This window comes from Juglans microcarpa x Juglans regia, chromosome 1D, assembly GCF_004785595.1.
Source record: "Juglans microcarpa x Juglans regia isolate MS1-56 chromosome 1D, Jm3101_v1.0, whole genome shotgun sequence".
Lineage (NCBI taxonomy): Eukaryota > Viridiplantae > Streptophyta > Magnoliopsida > Fagales > Juglandaceae > Juglans > Juglans microcarpa x Juglans regia.
In genome coordinates this window covers 36,354,048-36,370,109 of record NC_054594.1, presented here as the reverse complement: position 1 = coordinate 36,370,109, position 16,062 = coordinate 36,354,048, and the positions used below count along the sequence as shown (strand labels likewise).

Sequence of the window (16,062 nt, the reverse complement as noted above, 5' to 3'; positions counted from 1 at the left end):
GCCATCGAAGATCACGAATTAATCTTACATATAAATATATATATATAAATATATATATATATATATATCTCCATATATAATATTGAATCTTATAATTAATGTGAGCTGGCCAATTAACCTCATTTTCTGGATACACCTGCATCATGATATAAACGTCAAATTGGCTTGAGCTAGCTTGAAATATATATGTCAATCTCTAAACATGATACATGAGGCACAAGCCAATTTGTCATAAATATATACGCTAGACCCAGATGTGCAAACTCGCTAATCTTAGAATATCAATTTGTGTTTATTAGTCTAAACCATTAAATATTACGTACCATTATTAATTACTGTCTGACCCAAACTACTGTGTATATATATATATATATATGTCTGTGTGTATATATATATATACGTGTGCGCGTAATAAATTGACTAATTAAATACCAAAAGTTCAACTTGGGTGCCTGACCTTTAGATATTAAATTAAAATGAAGGTTAAAAATTGAATAAAATATTATTTTTAATATTATTATTATTTTAAAATTTAAAAAATATGAATTGTTTATTATATTTTTTATAAAAATTTAGAAAAATTATAATAATTAAATGAGGTGAGAAGAAATATTTTCACCCTCCAAATTACGGGACATAATGGGAAGCTATGAATGTACATAATCATTTAATCCAAACCCTAAAAATATTAGAAATTAGTTTAAACTTAAGGGGAAGCGATGTATTTAACTATTTGTTGTAAACTTTTCTTTAATAACACGATAAACATTATATATAGTTTTAACTTAAATGAAAGGCATATATAATATATAGTGCCAGCTAGCTAGGGTTCATTCGAATTATCATCCAACTCATGCATTCATTTTTTAGTCTCAAAATGAAATCTGAGTATAAAAAAAGGAAAATATAATTATACCCACTTATTTTGACATTTCTATTTGACTGCTGGTCAATTTTTTTTATTTTTTATTTCTTACTTAGTGATTAAAGAAGTGATTTTAAATGTATTGATATATTTTTTTATTTTTTAAATATATTTAAATATGTTAAAAAATATAAAAAAAAAAAAAAAAAACTTTGATATATCCAACGGTCAAGTTGACGGCATAATAGCCGCACCCATTAAAAAAAAAAAAAAAAAAAAAAAAGGGTATCTGGCCTGTACGCATGCACCTTTCTTTAGGGTATAAAGTACTAAGTAGTGGGTATACTGTATCCATGCACTACGTATATGACGATCACTGTCATGTATAATACAAATTAATAAATGCCATAGGTTACTCGATGTAATCAATTATAATGACAAAAAGGCCGCAAGCATGATTTGTATGAAGTGTTTTTCCACCAAAGCTCGGCATTCGAACAGTGCAATTAGGAATTATGCAGACAGGCTCTGGACAAGATTGCAAGGATAAACGAGAACAAAAGTACTCTAGCAAGCCAGGATTTTTAAACTCTGTGTAGTGTAGCATTGACTAAAATTCTGTTTATTTCTTCTATCTTTTTTTTTTTTTTTTTCCTGCTTTCCTTTCTTTCCTAAACAATCAATTGATTAGACCATCTCTAGCAGACAAATGTTTCAGAAGTGGGTCCATGGGAGAATAATTTGCAATGATAAATGTGGTTTTTATGAATAATTAATAATGAATGTGTCTTCTTCTTCCTTAGGAAATTTTTTAAGCTTTTGTTTGGCTGCAGGGACCCACTGTCCACTGGCAATGTATGATCTCTTTAAGGTCTCAACTTTCTAAACAAGTTTTGGTGCTGTTTGTCGTCTAAATAGTAGACAGCACACAGGAAGAAAGAAAGAGCCGGGAGCATGCATGGAGCAAGTAAAGATAATTAGAATATTAATGCTTTTGCTTGAAAAAAAGACTCGAGCTTTGAGACTTAGAATTTAACCAATGCTTTCTTTTATACTAAAGCTAGCTCGGATTATTAGAGGTATTGGCAGTACTCTTCATTCATTCAATCGAGTAATATTCATTATTATTCATCCCAATGTTCCTACCTATCTATCTATCTAGCCTTTAATTAGGTTTAAATCTTAATCTTCTTGGGGAAGATATATAAACAGTCCAGAAAACTACAAGATATATAAATAAATAGCTCAAAGAAAAAAAAATAAAATAAACTAAAATATAATTTAATAAAATCAAGTCTGATAGTCTCAAAATTTTAATTTTTTTTTTTATGATAAGACTTATGGTGACTAGTGATGGCTAAAATTATAAATATGATTTGTAAAAAGAAAATACTTTAACCACAAACTAACTATACAAAAATAAACCTATAAACTGATGTAGCTTGATATAGTATGTTAAATTATAAAATTATTTTTATTATAAAATAGATCTAATAAATTTTATAAAATCACTTCAATTTATAAATTTATCTTATATAATCTCTTTATATATATATATATATATAGCAATTCTCAAGATAAATGCCATCAAATCTGACTAATCCGAACTCTTTTTTGTTTGTGAGCTAATTCCTAACATCATTAATCATCTTATTATGACGTAATAAATAAATTTAGAAAACATGGTCAGTGAAAGTCTGAAAGACTTTTTTTTTTTTTAATCACTTCCCACCTTTGCATTATCCCTTCCTTTTCTGAGCCCAACCCTTATCACATCAAATCACGGGTATATTTTTCCATCTTTATTATCTTAAAGAACCATGCCACTCAGATGGCCGAAAAACAGAGCAGATAATATTTTTTTTTTAGTTACAACTACAGTAAGCAAATTGTATTTACTCATGCTTATACTATTTTCCTCTCTCTCTCTCTCTCTCTCTCTCTCCAAAGGCCTTTTCTTTCTCAACACTGTACCAACAGAGAAAATCAGATTCTAAAAAAGAAATGAATCATGTCAAGGAAATTTGAGGTCGGGGTGCTAAGAGTGCTAGGCGCACTACCAGACACATGGGCCCCAGCTTCATCACTCCCTCCACCACCTCCCTCCAACCTACACTCCTTCCCTTCCTTCCTTTCGTGCCTTTTGTTCCCTCTGTGCTCTCCTCTCACCCCCTCATTACTCCAAATCCTTGCCATTCCACCCTCTCAAAAAATACAGCTTCTTTAAACTTTTCTTTGATCCTGCTAGGAATTTGACTCTCTCGCTCTCATGGATGGTACTCTTGGTTTACTAGGTGGTGGTAGTGGAGGAGGTGGTTCTTCTGGGGCATCTGCTAATGAGTCCACTGTATCAAAGGTGGAGGTGGTGGAGCAAGACTTTGTGGGCATGTCCTCTGAGGCATCCTCGTACCCGGCAGAGGCTGAGCTCGAGCTGGGTCTTGGTCTGAGCCTAGGTGGTGGTGCTGCTGCAGTAAAGGCTAAGCCTTGTAAATGGGGAGAGCGTGGTCGAATCTTGACTGCCAAAGACTTTCCTTCTGTGGTCTCCCATGGTTCCTCAACTCCGTCTCGGTTCTCGGACAGAGCTACTGCTGCTGCTGCTGTTGGCCCTGTTTCTGGAACTAAGAGAGCTGCTGACTCTGTTTGTCAGGAGGGTGGATCTCCTACTGGTGGCAGGTTAGATAGTTCATATGAGCTCTCTCTCTCTCTCCCTTTTAGTCTCCTTGTTTGGTAGCAAAGCAAAGCGTGGGAAAGTTTTGAAATCCTCGATCTTTTATGTTCTTATGTCATTTCGCTGTCCGATTCCTGAAATTAAAATACCTTACATTTAGGGAGACAAGTGGATGTTTATAGGCTAACTAGTTTATCTGGGGTCCCAAGTAATGTGCAAACACTGCATAAGATCAAAATCTAATCCCTCCTTCCCTCTCGCTTCAATCATTTATATGAGTAGTTGGTTTGCTTCTATCTGTTCCTCATGTGGAGTATTTCCTCCTTTGGGTCGAGTGGCTTTTAACTTTTATTTATGTGACCGGTTTATTCCGTGTGTGCCTTAGTTTTTCGTAACTATTTCCATATCCTACGTCTGTCTTTATAAATTTATTTTCCATCACAAGCTCTTAATGGGCTATGCCTTTTTTTATTATGTTCTCTTAATGTAAGAAGTCCTCTTATTTATTTTGTAATCACTTGATCTTCTTTCTTTATTGTTGACATTAAGATTGTCGACTGTGTGCATGATGCTTCAAATAATCGGCTTCTATGTTCTGTTTATTATTTATTTTCCTTGAAAGCTGAAGTATTTGCCTTGTTATTGCGAGAACAAGGTCTTGACTGATCTTTGTTACGTTCTTCAATCTATTCTCGGATGTTATCATTCATTTGTTGTGATTTGCTTCATGAAAGCAGTCAGGTCGTGGGATGGCCACCAATAAGGGCTTATAGGATGAACAGCTTAGTTAATCAAGCAAAGAGTCAAAGGGCTGAAGAAGAAAAGCTGATTGGCGAGAAAGATAAATCCCCCGATGCTGCAAAGAAGAAAATTTATTCAAAGGCTGAAACTAATGCTAAAGAAAAATGTCATCTTGGGTTTGTGAAGGTGAATATAGATGGAGTTCCAATTGGAAGAAAGGTTGATTTGAATGCTCATTCTTGCTATGCGACTTTGGCCCAAATGCTGGAAGACATGTTCTTTAGGTCCGCCACAACTGTCAAATCAATTGGTTAGTTCTCTTACTCGTGTCTTTTGATTTTCGGCACGTTGAATTGGTCAAACAAAGAATTTTATCCGTGGTTTCATAAAAGGGGTAATCTTTGAAGTGCCGATTGGGATGAAAAGTCTAGTCTCGCCCCCGTGGTGAGAAGTGCTTTGACTTTCCACACAACCAATCCTCGAATAATCGAATAAAATTGATACCCGATAAAGGGTAGGTTGAGATGTCAGGAGTTTTACCCAACGACCTGGTACAGGAGCTTGGGTCTGTGGGTTTCTTCCACACAAAAAAAAAAAAAAAAAAAAAAAAAAAACGAAGATTTTGGTATGAATGGCAATTCGCTATTTGTTCTTGTGTGAAATTAACGTGGTTCTTGTGTAATTATGATCAGGTGGAGAGAAGGAGCAATTGACAAAGCCCTCTAAGCTCTTGGATGGTTCATCTGAATTTGTGCTCACTTATGAAGACAGAGATGGAGACTGGATGCTTGTGGGAGATGTTCCATGGGGGTATGCAACAGTCATGAAATATTATAATTTAAAAACACAAAATAATAAAATAATAGAATGATAAAGGGGAGTCATGAAAGTGGAACAATGGACACACAATGTAGAAGTGAGCAGAGTCACTCTTGACGGTCCTGGCCATTGATGGACCATATTACTATTTGGTCTGTTTGAGGGTTTCATATGATATGACTCACGAGTTGTAGCAGTCTTGGATGACCAAAAGATTATACTGATAAAAAAAAAAAAAAAAAAAAGGCTTCACCTGCCCTTGCCATCCCGATTGGAGGGAGGGGAGGGGAGGGGTGGAAATAGAATTCCTTCGCTCAACTTATTTTGTTGTCTACTTATTTTTTTGGTGTTGCTAACGGTATGCCTGCATTTTGCTATTGTAACTTTAGGATGTTCCTTGGCTCGGTGAAACGGCTTCGAATCATGAGGACCTCCGAGGCTAATGGACTTGGTATTCAAAGTTTAAGTTTCATCTATCATTCTTGTGTCTGGCTTTCACAAATTTTGGGTTGATCTATTTTCCCCTACTTCCTAACCTTTGGCTAATATATGTTTCCAGCTCCAAGATTTCATGAAAGGAATGAAAGACAAAGAAGCAAGCCCATATGATGTTGCTGCCGTCTGATCATTTTCAAATTTGGTAAATGAAGAAAACCCACAGTTTGACAACAAAAGTTAAAAGGAAAGTAGAAAAGTTGAAGAGACAGAGTGTCCAACCAAGATTGTTCTTCCACTGGTTTTATCCTGCTCTTTTTTGTTATACTCAACCAGTTTCTGGTTCTTGCTGCTTTTTTGTTCTCTTAGGCCAATTTGATTTTAGTTCTTACAGTCTCTTATATATAGTGCTACCATACAGGCCTGCCTACTTGGCTGATTGCTGCTTCACCGTATTGTAAATATGGGAGTACTTGATATCTAGAGTGTCGAGTTTGCTGCAATCTACGGGTCTCAGTTTTTTTTATTGGTGATAAAACTTGTGTGGTTTTGATTTCTAAAATTTTTTGCTGTTGTGTTGCTTTTGGCCATGTTTCTATATGTTATGCTTCAGCATAGAGTGTTTTCAAGTGTCTTTTGTTTGTGGCTTGACATAATTCGATTGTTTTATTTCTTTTTAGCTGAATCAACCTGTTCAAATTATTCCAAACCTTCCAGTAGCAGAGTTTTGCATTACAAATGCCCTGGTTTTAATCACCACCACTGTGACATTAATTTAATTGGTCAAAGCCTCAGCACCATTTCCCAGGGATACATCACCAGAATAAATTACTAATTTTCCTTCAAAATTCATTTATATAAAATATTGTATCATGTACAGTGATTGATATATTACCACGACTGTTTTCTAGTAACAACTACATAGAAGTTACTTTGTTATGTATACACTACCTTGGTGGTGCTGAGTTTTGCATTCACTGTATCACAGCTGCTAAATAATGAATCTTGACTAAAATTAGTGATATAGAGTTATCATCAAAGTATTTAAGATAAAAGCAATCAATAATAAACTATGCCAAACTGTTGCTTCCCTTCTCTTTTTGTGCAAGAGAAGTGATGGGTCTACACAAAAATCTTGCATGTTAATATGATCCGTCAGATTTTAAAATTATTTTTGTTTTAAAATTTAAAAACATTAAGCGACATTGGTTTATGAACTTTCTTATATAAGATTAGATTTTTGTGTCGACCAAATATTTCTCTTGGAATAAAAGTGAAAGGGAGAAACACAAAAACACTTTATGACACATTAATACTTGTGTGAGATAGACACAATAATCATTGCAAGGTCTCATTTATGTATATATATCTTTTATATTTTTTAGCAGTATTGCTTACATGTATCTCCCGGGTGTTTTGTTATAACTACGATTTTATTCTGTCATAAGTCAGAGCTATCAATAAAATTAGGTACCGTCTTCTTCCAAAAAAAAATATATATATTTTGAGCAGTAAGGTTTTGAAAAAAAAAAAAAAAAAGTAAAAGGGATCGTAACATTTGCTTCACCTTATTCTCCTCTCACTTGTTATTCGTATTGTACACAACAAAGGAAGGCCTAGGATTCTGTCTCGCGAGGAAGTTAATAGCCGACCACCAACAGACAAAGTTAAGTAGTTATCCACGAATGTAACATGGAAACCAAACCTTCTACCCCTCAGTTAGACCTTTTCCTACTTCATTAAGTTTTGATGGTAAAACATTCAGGAAGCTGCTTGCTTTATTCCTCTTTGTTTTGTTTTTCTGCCTTTCTCTTTCGTTTTTTACTTTTTTGGAGAAAGATTCCGATGCCATTGGCGATGATCACTTGGGTAAGTATCTGAATACTGCTAAAACCAAAAAGGAAACAGAGAAAAAGGAAGACGGTCTTGATTACTAATTTTCACTGCAGAAGACCACGCCATTGATGGCTACAGAGTGGTGCTTCTTTCATTAATTAATTACCTTCCTTTGAATTGATTAGAGGGGACAACTGTATTATTTTATGCTGGCTGGGGTACCTATGTGCTCATGATCAGTTAAAAGGGATACATGTCAGGCTCTTTTTCTTCTTTTTTCCAATTTGTTCCCCATACTTTTTTGGTGGTTTCCATTTCATTTCTCCCCCAAAAGTGCAAGTGCAATGCACTTCTTGCCGCAAATAAAATTAAGAAAAAAAAAAAAAGTTTAACCTTAAACCCGTTGATTTTGCATCCCTTTTATAATTTTCTCAAGTAAAATAAAATAATAGAAATGCAATCATTTTTATAATTATTTCTATAACTATGTTTTAGATTAGTGATATCTCTATGAGAAAAGATATTTATAACTACGATTATATGTAGAATTACTCAAAATTAATTTTTTAATAATAGACTCTACTTTTTTTCAAAATAATTACGTAACATTTACACACTTTACAGTTGTATGTAAAATTACTCAAGAAGAGAGAACTGAGATAAAAAAATGTGTAATTCAAACAGCAAAGACCAAAGAATTAAGCTCCATTTGGATGGTGACGAGATAAAATAGTTTTAGATGAAAATTGAATAAAATATTGTTAAAATATTAATTTTTTAATATTATTATTATTTTAAAATTTTAAAAATTGAATTGTTTATTATATTTTGTGTAAAAAAATAATAAAATTATAATATAAGATGAGATGAAACATTTTCTATATCCAAACGATAACTTACTCGTATCTATGTTTATCCTCTAGAAAACGACTAATAAAATTATAAATGGGACCCACTTGGATCATTACAATTTTCCTATTGGAAATAGGGACTTGTCCTCCATGTAACATAATCATTCATCCAACCCAAATGTGGACTTACTGGGGCCATTACAGTCTCTCTCACTCAAATCATATTACATTGCAATATCTCTGCACTGCATTTTACATAAATACCTTTATTTTAACACATAATTATATAAATGGTTGTAAAAAGAGATCATTACTCATTGTATACAACTTCTAATATCCGCACAAATTCTATTATAATTATAGCCTATTGCAAGAATTCCCTGGGATCAGTAACATAGCCCGTCAAAGCTGATGCTGCCGCAGTATATGGGGAAGCAAGATATACCTGGCCTTCTCTGTGTCCCATTCGGCCCGGGAAGTTCCTGTTTGTTGTTGAAACACAGACCTGCAGCAAGAGGAAGTTCATTGAAATAAACTGCATTGGCCTTAGATATTCGCAATAAGACAGTGTTCCTAGTATCGATATTTAACCGAAGGAAGTGTACCGATCAGTGCAATTGCATTTTTTTCTTTTTTTTCTTTTTTATCTTAATCATTTTTTACACAGTTTTAAATATTTGTAAAAAATAAAATATCTTTTCTTTTCTCAACCTAACCCAAAGCATCTACAGCCCTGATTTTGGAAAATAAATGAATAAATAGAAAATTTATGTTGAACAACCAATTGTGCATTTTGAGAGAGGTGCAAAAGAAGGGAAAAGAATAACTTGCCATAGGTTCATTAATTCGTGCATAAGTGTCTCCAGGGCCACCCATACAAGCACCACAAGTAGGACTGGCAGGTGTGTCACATCCAGCTTCTTCAAATATCTGGGAGCAAGTCTTGCCACCAGATCCCGGTACTTGAAGACCATATATATCCATCCAAACCTGTTAATTTTATCATACAGGTGCTTCACATTTTCTTTGACAATAAATTATTCCTACAATTATTTTCTTTTTTTTTTTAAACTGTGATTTAGGGTGGGTTTGGATAGACAGTTCAAATGAGATGAGATGAGATATTTTGTTGAAAGTTGAATAAAATATTTTTAGAATATTATTTTTATTTTGGAATTTGAAAAAATTAAATTGTTTATTATATTTTTGTCTGAAAATTTGATAAAGTTATAATAATGAAATGAGATAAGATGATATGTGATGTTTTGTGTATCCAAACCCACCCTTAAAGTTGCAAACCTTTTGGGTGGCAGGGACGAGAAATGTGGGGACTTTGACCTTTTTTCCCTGCACAAAAGCAATTACTTCCTTTAAGTTTGAATCCCAAAATCAGAGGAATAATATTAGCAAAAGCCACAACAAAATGCTGGGAAAAGAATGAAGCCAAAAAAAAAAAAAAAAAAAAAAAAAAAGAAGCTCGAATAATAAGAAGAATAGTTTATTATGAACACCATTAGAATAAAGTCTCAATAACTACCAAAGATGTGCAAAGTGCAAAAACATAACTAAATCTCAATTTGATTCTTCAATGAAGTAATAATACTCAAATGTATTATTCAAGATCAACATATACAACTATGGCATGCAGCTCTACAAAATTAATTAAGATACATCTTTCATAATCAAAGCACATCTTCATTTATATTTTACTACCATATAAGGCAGAAAATTAGTAATTTTTATCATATGATTATTAACAAATGGATAACGACCAAGCAAATCAGGCACCAGCAACCAAAATTTCTAAAATTCCAGCCCATAATTTTTTTTTTAAATTAATATATGTTCAAAAAGAATATCATATCAAGACTTTAACCGATGTTACCATATATAAGTAGCATAAAATTGTCCACTGGTCTTATATATAACAGAGACAAATGGGTTCTTACTGAAGCTAGAAAAACTTTGGCTGCAGCAACAAAATCCTCCGTTTTTACTCCCGTACAAGATCCGATATAGACTCTGTCAATTTTCACATCTTTGCATTCTCTTGCTAAAGCTCGATTATCAGGGGAATGTGGCTGCAAAAAAATATAGACATCATTACTCCCAGACATGCAAAGGTAACAATCTGTCAAGAAGCAAAACAGAGAAAAAGAACTTTAAGAGATAAAAATATTTGATCCACCATCTATATGGTATCCCATGTTTGAATTACCTTAGGGAAAAAGGAAAATAAAATAAAATTTAAGGAAATTATCACCCACCTTTGCTACCAGTGGTTCCAGTTTTGTGACATCAAATCTGTACTCAGAAAGAAATCTTAAAGCCAAGAAAATTAACCTCATCAACACAAATGAAACCCAAAGGTGAACAAAAGAAAAAAATAGTGGAAACGTCACAGAAGAAGAATCCAGTATGATATCAAATAACATATTTATAGCAATTATTTAATGCATCTACTACCTTGCTTGCTGATCACTATAAACTGGTTCATATGCCAAAGAGGTCTTATCCTGTTCAGAACAAAAAATAACATCATAAGCAAACATTAGACATGATAAATGATACATATGGGGAAAATATCTTCTTTTCCAAAATAGCAAATTCCCTAATCAATAAGTTTTTCATCAAGGTGACAATGCTTAAGACAAGATGAGTTTCACACCCAGGCTCGTGTTCTGTTACAGTCAAGTTTTAGGATCAAAACTATGAATGAGTTTCAGATATCTAAGTGGTGATATATGGCTCAAACGGAGTAAAATATTCTTAAACATATTAGTATGTTTGCACAAACATGCATAGCTAATACATACATCAGAGTTAACTGTGTTGTGCGCGTGCAGACACAAAGACAACCATCAAACCAAATCGATTTGATGATCAATAACACTAACCTCAAGGTACTTATATGTAGTGCTATCAGCAGGGACAACACCATTCTTTGCCCCAGCTTCAACAACCATGTTACATAATGTCATCCTTTCTTCCATCTATACAGTACAGAGGATTAGAGACTTATATTGATCCACTTGAACAATCACAAATAATAACATGGTTAACATCACAGATGTAAATTTGTACTAATACCATAGATGCAGTAACTGTCTTTTAAAATTTACTTACAGTTAAACTTTCAACAGTTGTGCCAACAAACTCCATAGACTTATATGTTGCACCAGATAAAGATATTTCACCAATAATCTGTAACGTAAAGATTGTTCAGTAATGCGGCAAAATGGAAAAGGGAAGATATATTTATTTACATGAACCACTTTATAAATATTGGCTCATGCAATAAAAGTCCTCTATTGTATAAGGCTGCATCAGGAACATTTAAAGGAAATTCTAGATTGAAGGACCAGTTTAACTTACTTGTAAAATCAAATCTTTTGCAAGCAAATAATTTGGCATCTCACCATCCATTACAAATCTCAGAGTTGGGGGAACCTGAAAATGAAAGTTGCATAAAAAAATTGATATAAGGATACAAAAAATGCAATTTGACATTAGACAAGAAAAAGTCGTCTGAGATGTAGCACAGAAACAGATTGCAGAAAATAGGCCAACACAAAGCTTGAGGGAAATTGAAAAGCCCAACCCTCCCATATTCTTTAGGTTTCTAGTTTCCTTAGTGTAACAGTAGCAAGGTTTGAGACTTGGAGATCCACACACTCACATAGAGGTCTCTTAACTACCTTCCAATCAGTAAAAAGATGCAAAACTAAGTGACTAGAGTGAGGATGTATACAAGTGCTCGACAGAACATTAGTGTTGTTTCCAGAAAAAAGGAACTACGGAAACATATATAGTATGATAACTAGATGTGGGATAGGGGGAACATATATAATTTGTAAAATTCACCGAGATTGTACAAACTTAAGCCAATATAGCTGTTGTCTAACAGGATTTACATCATAAAGAAGTCATAGATATTGGAAACAGCACAATAACTTTCGGACGCCAAAATGAAGCATCTATAAACCTTGAGCAGGAGCTTCCCAGTTCCAAACACAAGACCTGCATCAGTGATGCAATTCCAGTGGCAAACTGACCAAATGCTCCAGCTGTACAAGTGTGAGAGTCTGTTCCCAGCAGGACCTGAAGGCAATGAAAATGGTTTAATAAGTGGAATACAAACCATAAAATCAATAAATTGTATGCATTGCAATGGATTTATAAAAGAACTATACCTCTCCAGGCCTGCAATGACCTTCTTGCGCAAGAGCAATATGGCATACACCTTTGAAATCTGGGTTGGCCTGAAATTTTAGGAAGTAAACTTCAAGTGTTTTATTTTTTGGACAAGTAAACTCTCACTACAAGGAGAATGGATTAGCAAATTGAGAGTAAACAAAAAAGAGGGTAAAGCATACCTTAAAATTACTGAGATCTTTGATATCATAAAAGTACTTGATGTTTTGCTCCATGCAGAAATCCCTCAATATATCCACGTTACGGTTTGCACGTTCGTCACTTGTAAATAGGTAATGGTCAGGTATTACTACAATCTTCTCTCAGTCCCAAACCTTGGTTCCAAAACAATCGTTCACATACACAATCTCAGATACAGCTAATACATAATTCAAAACACAATTTAAGACACCCACACACAGAATTCACCTAGCGTCAAGCATTTAGTTCAAAATTCAGCAGCCAAGATATAATGATGAAGATTGAGCGGGAAAAAAACAAAAAATATCTCTCAAGTATGTGACTCAGACGTTCACATTTAGTGAAGCAGGCAAAAACAAATGAAAAATCACATTGCAATATAACGGAAATCCAATACCTTGGCCTTCTGTCCGAATTCTTTCTTGAAGATTCCGATCGAACCGGGGCCACAAACATCATGGGTCATTAAGACGTCAATGTTGACCCAAACATTCTCACCGGGGCTCAACTGGGCTTTCTCAGAAGGAAAGCCCTGGCCAAAATCTTCTCGGTCATCGTCATCCCAGTCTTCACCTGTGTAATTAATGTTAATGAAATATATAATAATATAATAAAAATTACAATTAAAATAAGATTAAAACGAAGTCAGTTTGGATTGAAATATGAAAATATCGCTCTCTTTAAAGAGATTCAAGTCCTCTGCGATGTATAAAGTCTCAAACTAATTAATACACCAGAATTCCTCTTGACTTGACTCGGATTTAATAGCTCAACTGAACGACGTATAGCCCGAACCAACTCAGCACAAGCAGTTAAGCTCGAAGCTCGAACACCTTTCTTTTTTTTGGAAATATCCTCAAAAGTATCTATGTCCACTTCTACTAATTTTTTCTATAATTTGTACGGAGAAAAAACAACCCCGCACTGGAATGGAAATGATCAAATCCTGACGGACGCCAACTTCCATCAATATTTAAACAAACCAAAATACATCCGGTAACTATTGTGCAATGAAGAAAAGAACACATTAATGGAAGAAATAAATATTATTACAAAATAATAACAATTAACTAGCCATCAAAATTTCAAAATTCAAGAAACTATTAAACCCGTAAATCAAAAACACAAATTGATCGGAACCCAACTGAACCAGTGGTGGAAGGCTTGCGTTCCGACTGATGCGGTGCCGTGACCGAACAAATTTTCTTGGAGATCGTTCTCCTGCATTTCGGAATGGAAGATACCGATTGCCTCGAAAAAGTAAAGAAGCCCAAATCCTTCTACGGAAGAACAACCAAAAATGAACGAAACAAAGACATGATGGGTTATTGAAGTTTTGTCAGGGAAAAAAAGAAGAATAATAAGAGATTAAAATAAAAGCGATCAACTTGGGAGATGAGAGCTGGGGTGAAGTATTAACCTTGTTGAGGATGAAAGATGGGGGGGTTGGAGCAATGGTAGAGGAAGCCATGGGTGGATTCCGGCGTTCTCAATAGTACGAGGAATATGTGCGAGTGTGGACCTGTGGTTTGTTTCCTGTGAAAATTGGAGGGGCGGCCAAGCACTTGGCAGAATTTTCAACCTGAGGTGACTGTTTGGGACCCAAAGATTATTTATGCTTTGCCATATAGATTACCATGCATAGAATGATTGAACTAAGGATGAAAATTTCTCGAGAAGGCGGCGGATTTTCATGGTTGTTGAAAAATTATAGATTAGCTGTCCAGTCATCTTTTTTTTATTTTATCTTATAATTATATACGTTGAATCAGCAAGAGCAGTAACACATATTACGTAAGGCGCAAGGTTCTTTCTGGGCAACCTTTGCCCACGGTGATCATAGGAGCGCACGTACTGTTCTCATGCATAAAACTCAATATTAATTGGATTTCACGTTCAATGTTACCAGCCCGACAAGCTAGGAAAGAAGGGTGTTATAAAGTATTTGGTTGCAAATGATTTAGCAGTAGAACATTAATTAGTGTAGAAACAATAATCAAGATTCTTAATTTTTCGTACCATAAAGATATCATCTCAATCATTCAATTTGAGGACGAAAATACATATTACGACAGTACTAAACCAGGATAGACGAAGAATGATAGTTCCGTGATACAAATATATTAAATGTAATAATTTAAGTATTATATTGCAAAATTGATTTTCCCAAATAAAATTGAGCAGCATTTATATCAAAATAATTAAAATTAAGCAAAGTTCTTTAGATATAGAAATTTCACAAAAATAAAGCCACAAACTAACATAACTTGATATAATACGTCAAATTATAAAATTACTTTTATTGTAAAGTAGTCCTAACATATTGCATAAAATTATACTTGTTTGTGAGTTTATTTTTATGAAATATCTATGTGACTGTAGCACTTCTACAAGAATTTGGAATATTTTCATCCATATTAATCAATAATTAATTTAAAATATAAATTTTAAAATTTGATCCTTTCAAACTAAATTATGTAATATAAATAGAATGTGGTGACAGACCTTAGAATATCATTGCTATTAGAATGGAGGTAGTTTAGGTTGCTTATTAACGGGTGCCCACATTTCTTCTTATTTCTATCCATCTTTCTTTTCCTCTCCTTCTCCTATTCTTCTTTCTTTTCTTCTTTTACTTTTTTTGTTTTGTTTTTGCTCATTGCATGGTAAGCATAGATCTTCTTTTGGGTCGTGCAATTTGGATTTTTAATTACTTATATAGTTTTCTTAGAAAGAATATATATATATATATATATAAATATATGCATCCTTGTGACACTTTTTAGAACATACCCATTGGATAGCCAAATTTTAGAGTGTCTTCTTTGACTTATTAAACCATTAAAAAAGATTAATCATTTATTTAATTTTTTATCTACTTTTTTAACGATAATATCTTTCAGATGTTAATATTCATATATTATTCTTTTATCTATCGGTATTTTTTTCTAATTAGTCTACTCTTTTATCACAGAGCCACACAACAAACGTCCTTTTTTTTTCTTGATGGCCTCTTCATCCTCTTCTAGTACTCAAACCATGCCAACCACTCCGATTTCATCTACCATTCCAATTACCAACATCAGTCATCTCATTACACTCAAACTCACGCCTGACAATTACTTGTTGTGGCGTGCTCAATTCCTCCCATATCTCAAAAGACAACAACTCCTTAGTTTTGTTGATGGTTCCAAAATGTCACCTTCTGCACTCATTTTCAGTTCTTTCGATACCTCCAACTCAGACCCTATCCCAAACCCATAATATATTCACTGGTATCAGTAGAATCAACTCCTGCTTTCTGCAATCAACTCCTCTCTCTCAAAATAGGTTATTGCTCAAGTGGTTCGTCTCCACACCTCTCGTGAAGTGTGGCAATCTTTGGAACAATCATTCTCTATCCAATCTAATGCTAAAATCATGCACCTTAGACTCAATCTTGCATCTGCCAA

General features: G+C 33.9%; 1 protein-coding gene and 1 pseudogene across 1 annotated transcript; one reads left to right on the top strand and one right to left on the bottom strand.

The window, feature by feature from the left end:
- Nucleotides 1-2,885: 2,885 nt before the first annotated feature.
- On the top strand, nucleotides 2,886-6,066 carry LOC121239603 (auxin-responsive protein IAA13-like). The gene is made up of 5 exons (XM_041136880.1): nucleotides 2,886-3,538; nucleotides 4,271-4,584; nucleotides 4,967-5,084; nucleotides 5,483-5,544; nucleotides 5,653-6,066. Exons 1-5 carry the CDS (start codon nucleotides 3,135-3,137, stop codon nucleotides 5,700-5,702), a joined length of 948 nt encoding a protein of 315 aa, XP_040992814.1. The 5' UTR covers nucleotides 2,886-3,134; the 3' UTR covers nucleotides 5,703-6,066.
- A 2,261-nt stretch (nucleotides 6,067-8,327) lies between these two features.
- On the bottom strand, nucleotides 8,328-14,428 carry LOC121253679 (annotated as a pseudogene).
- Between the last annotated feature and the right edge of the window lie 1,634 nt (nucleotides 14,429-16,062).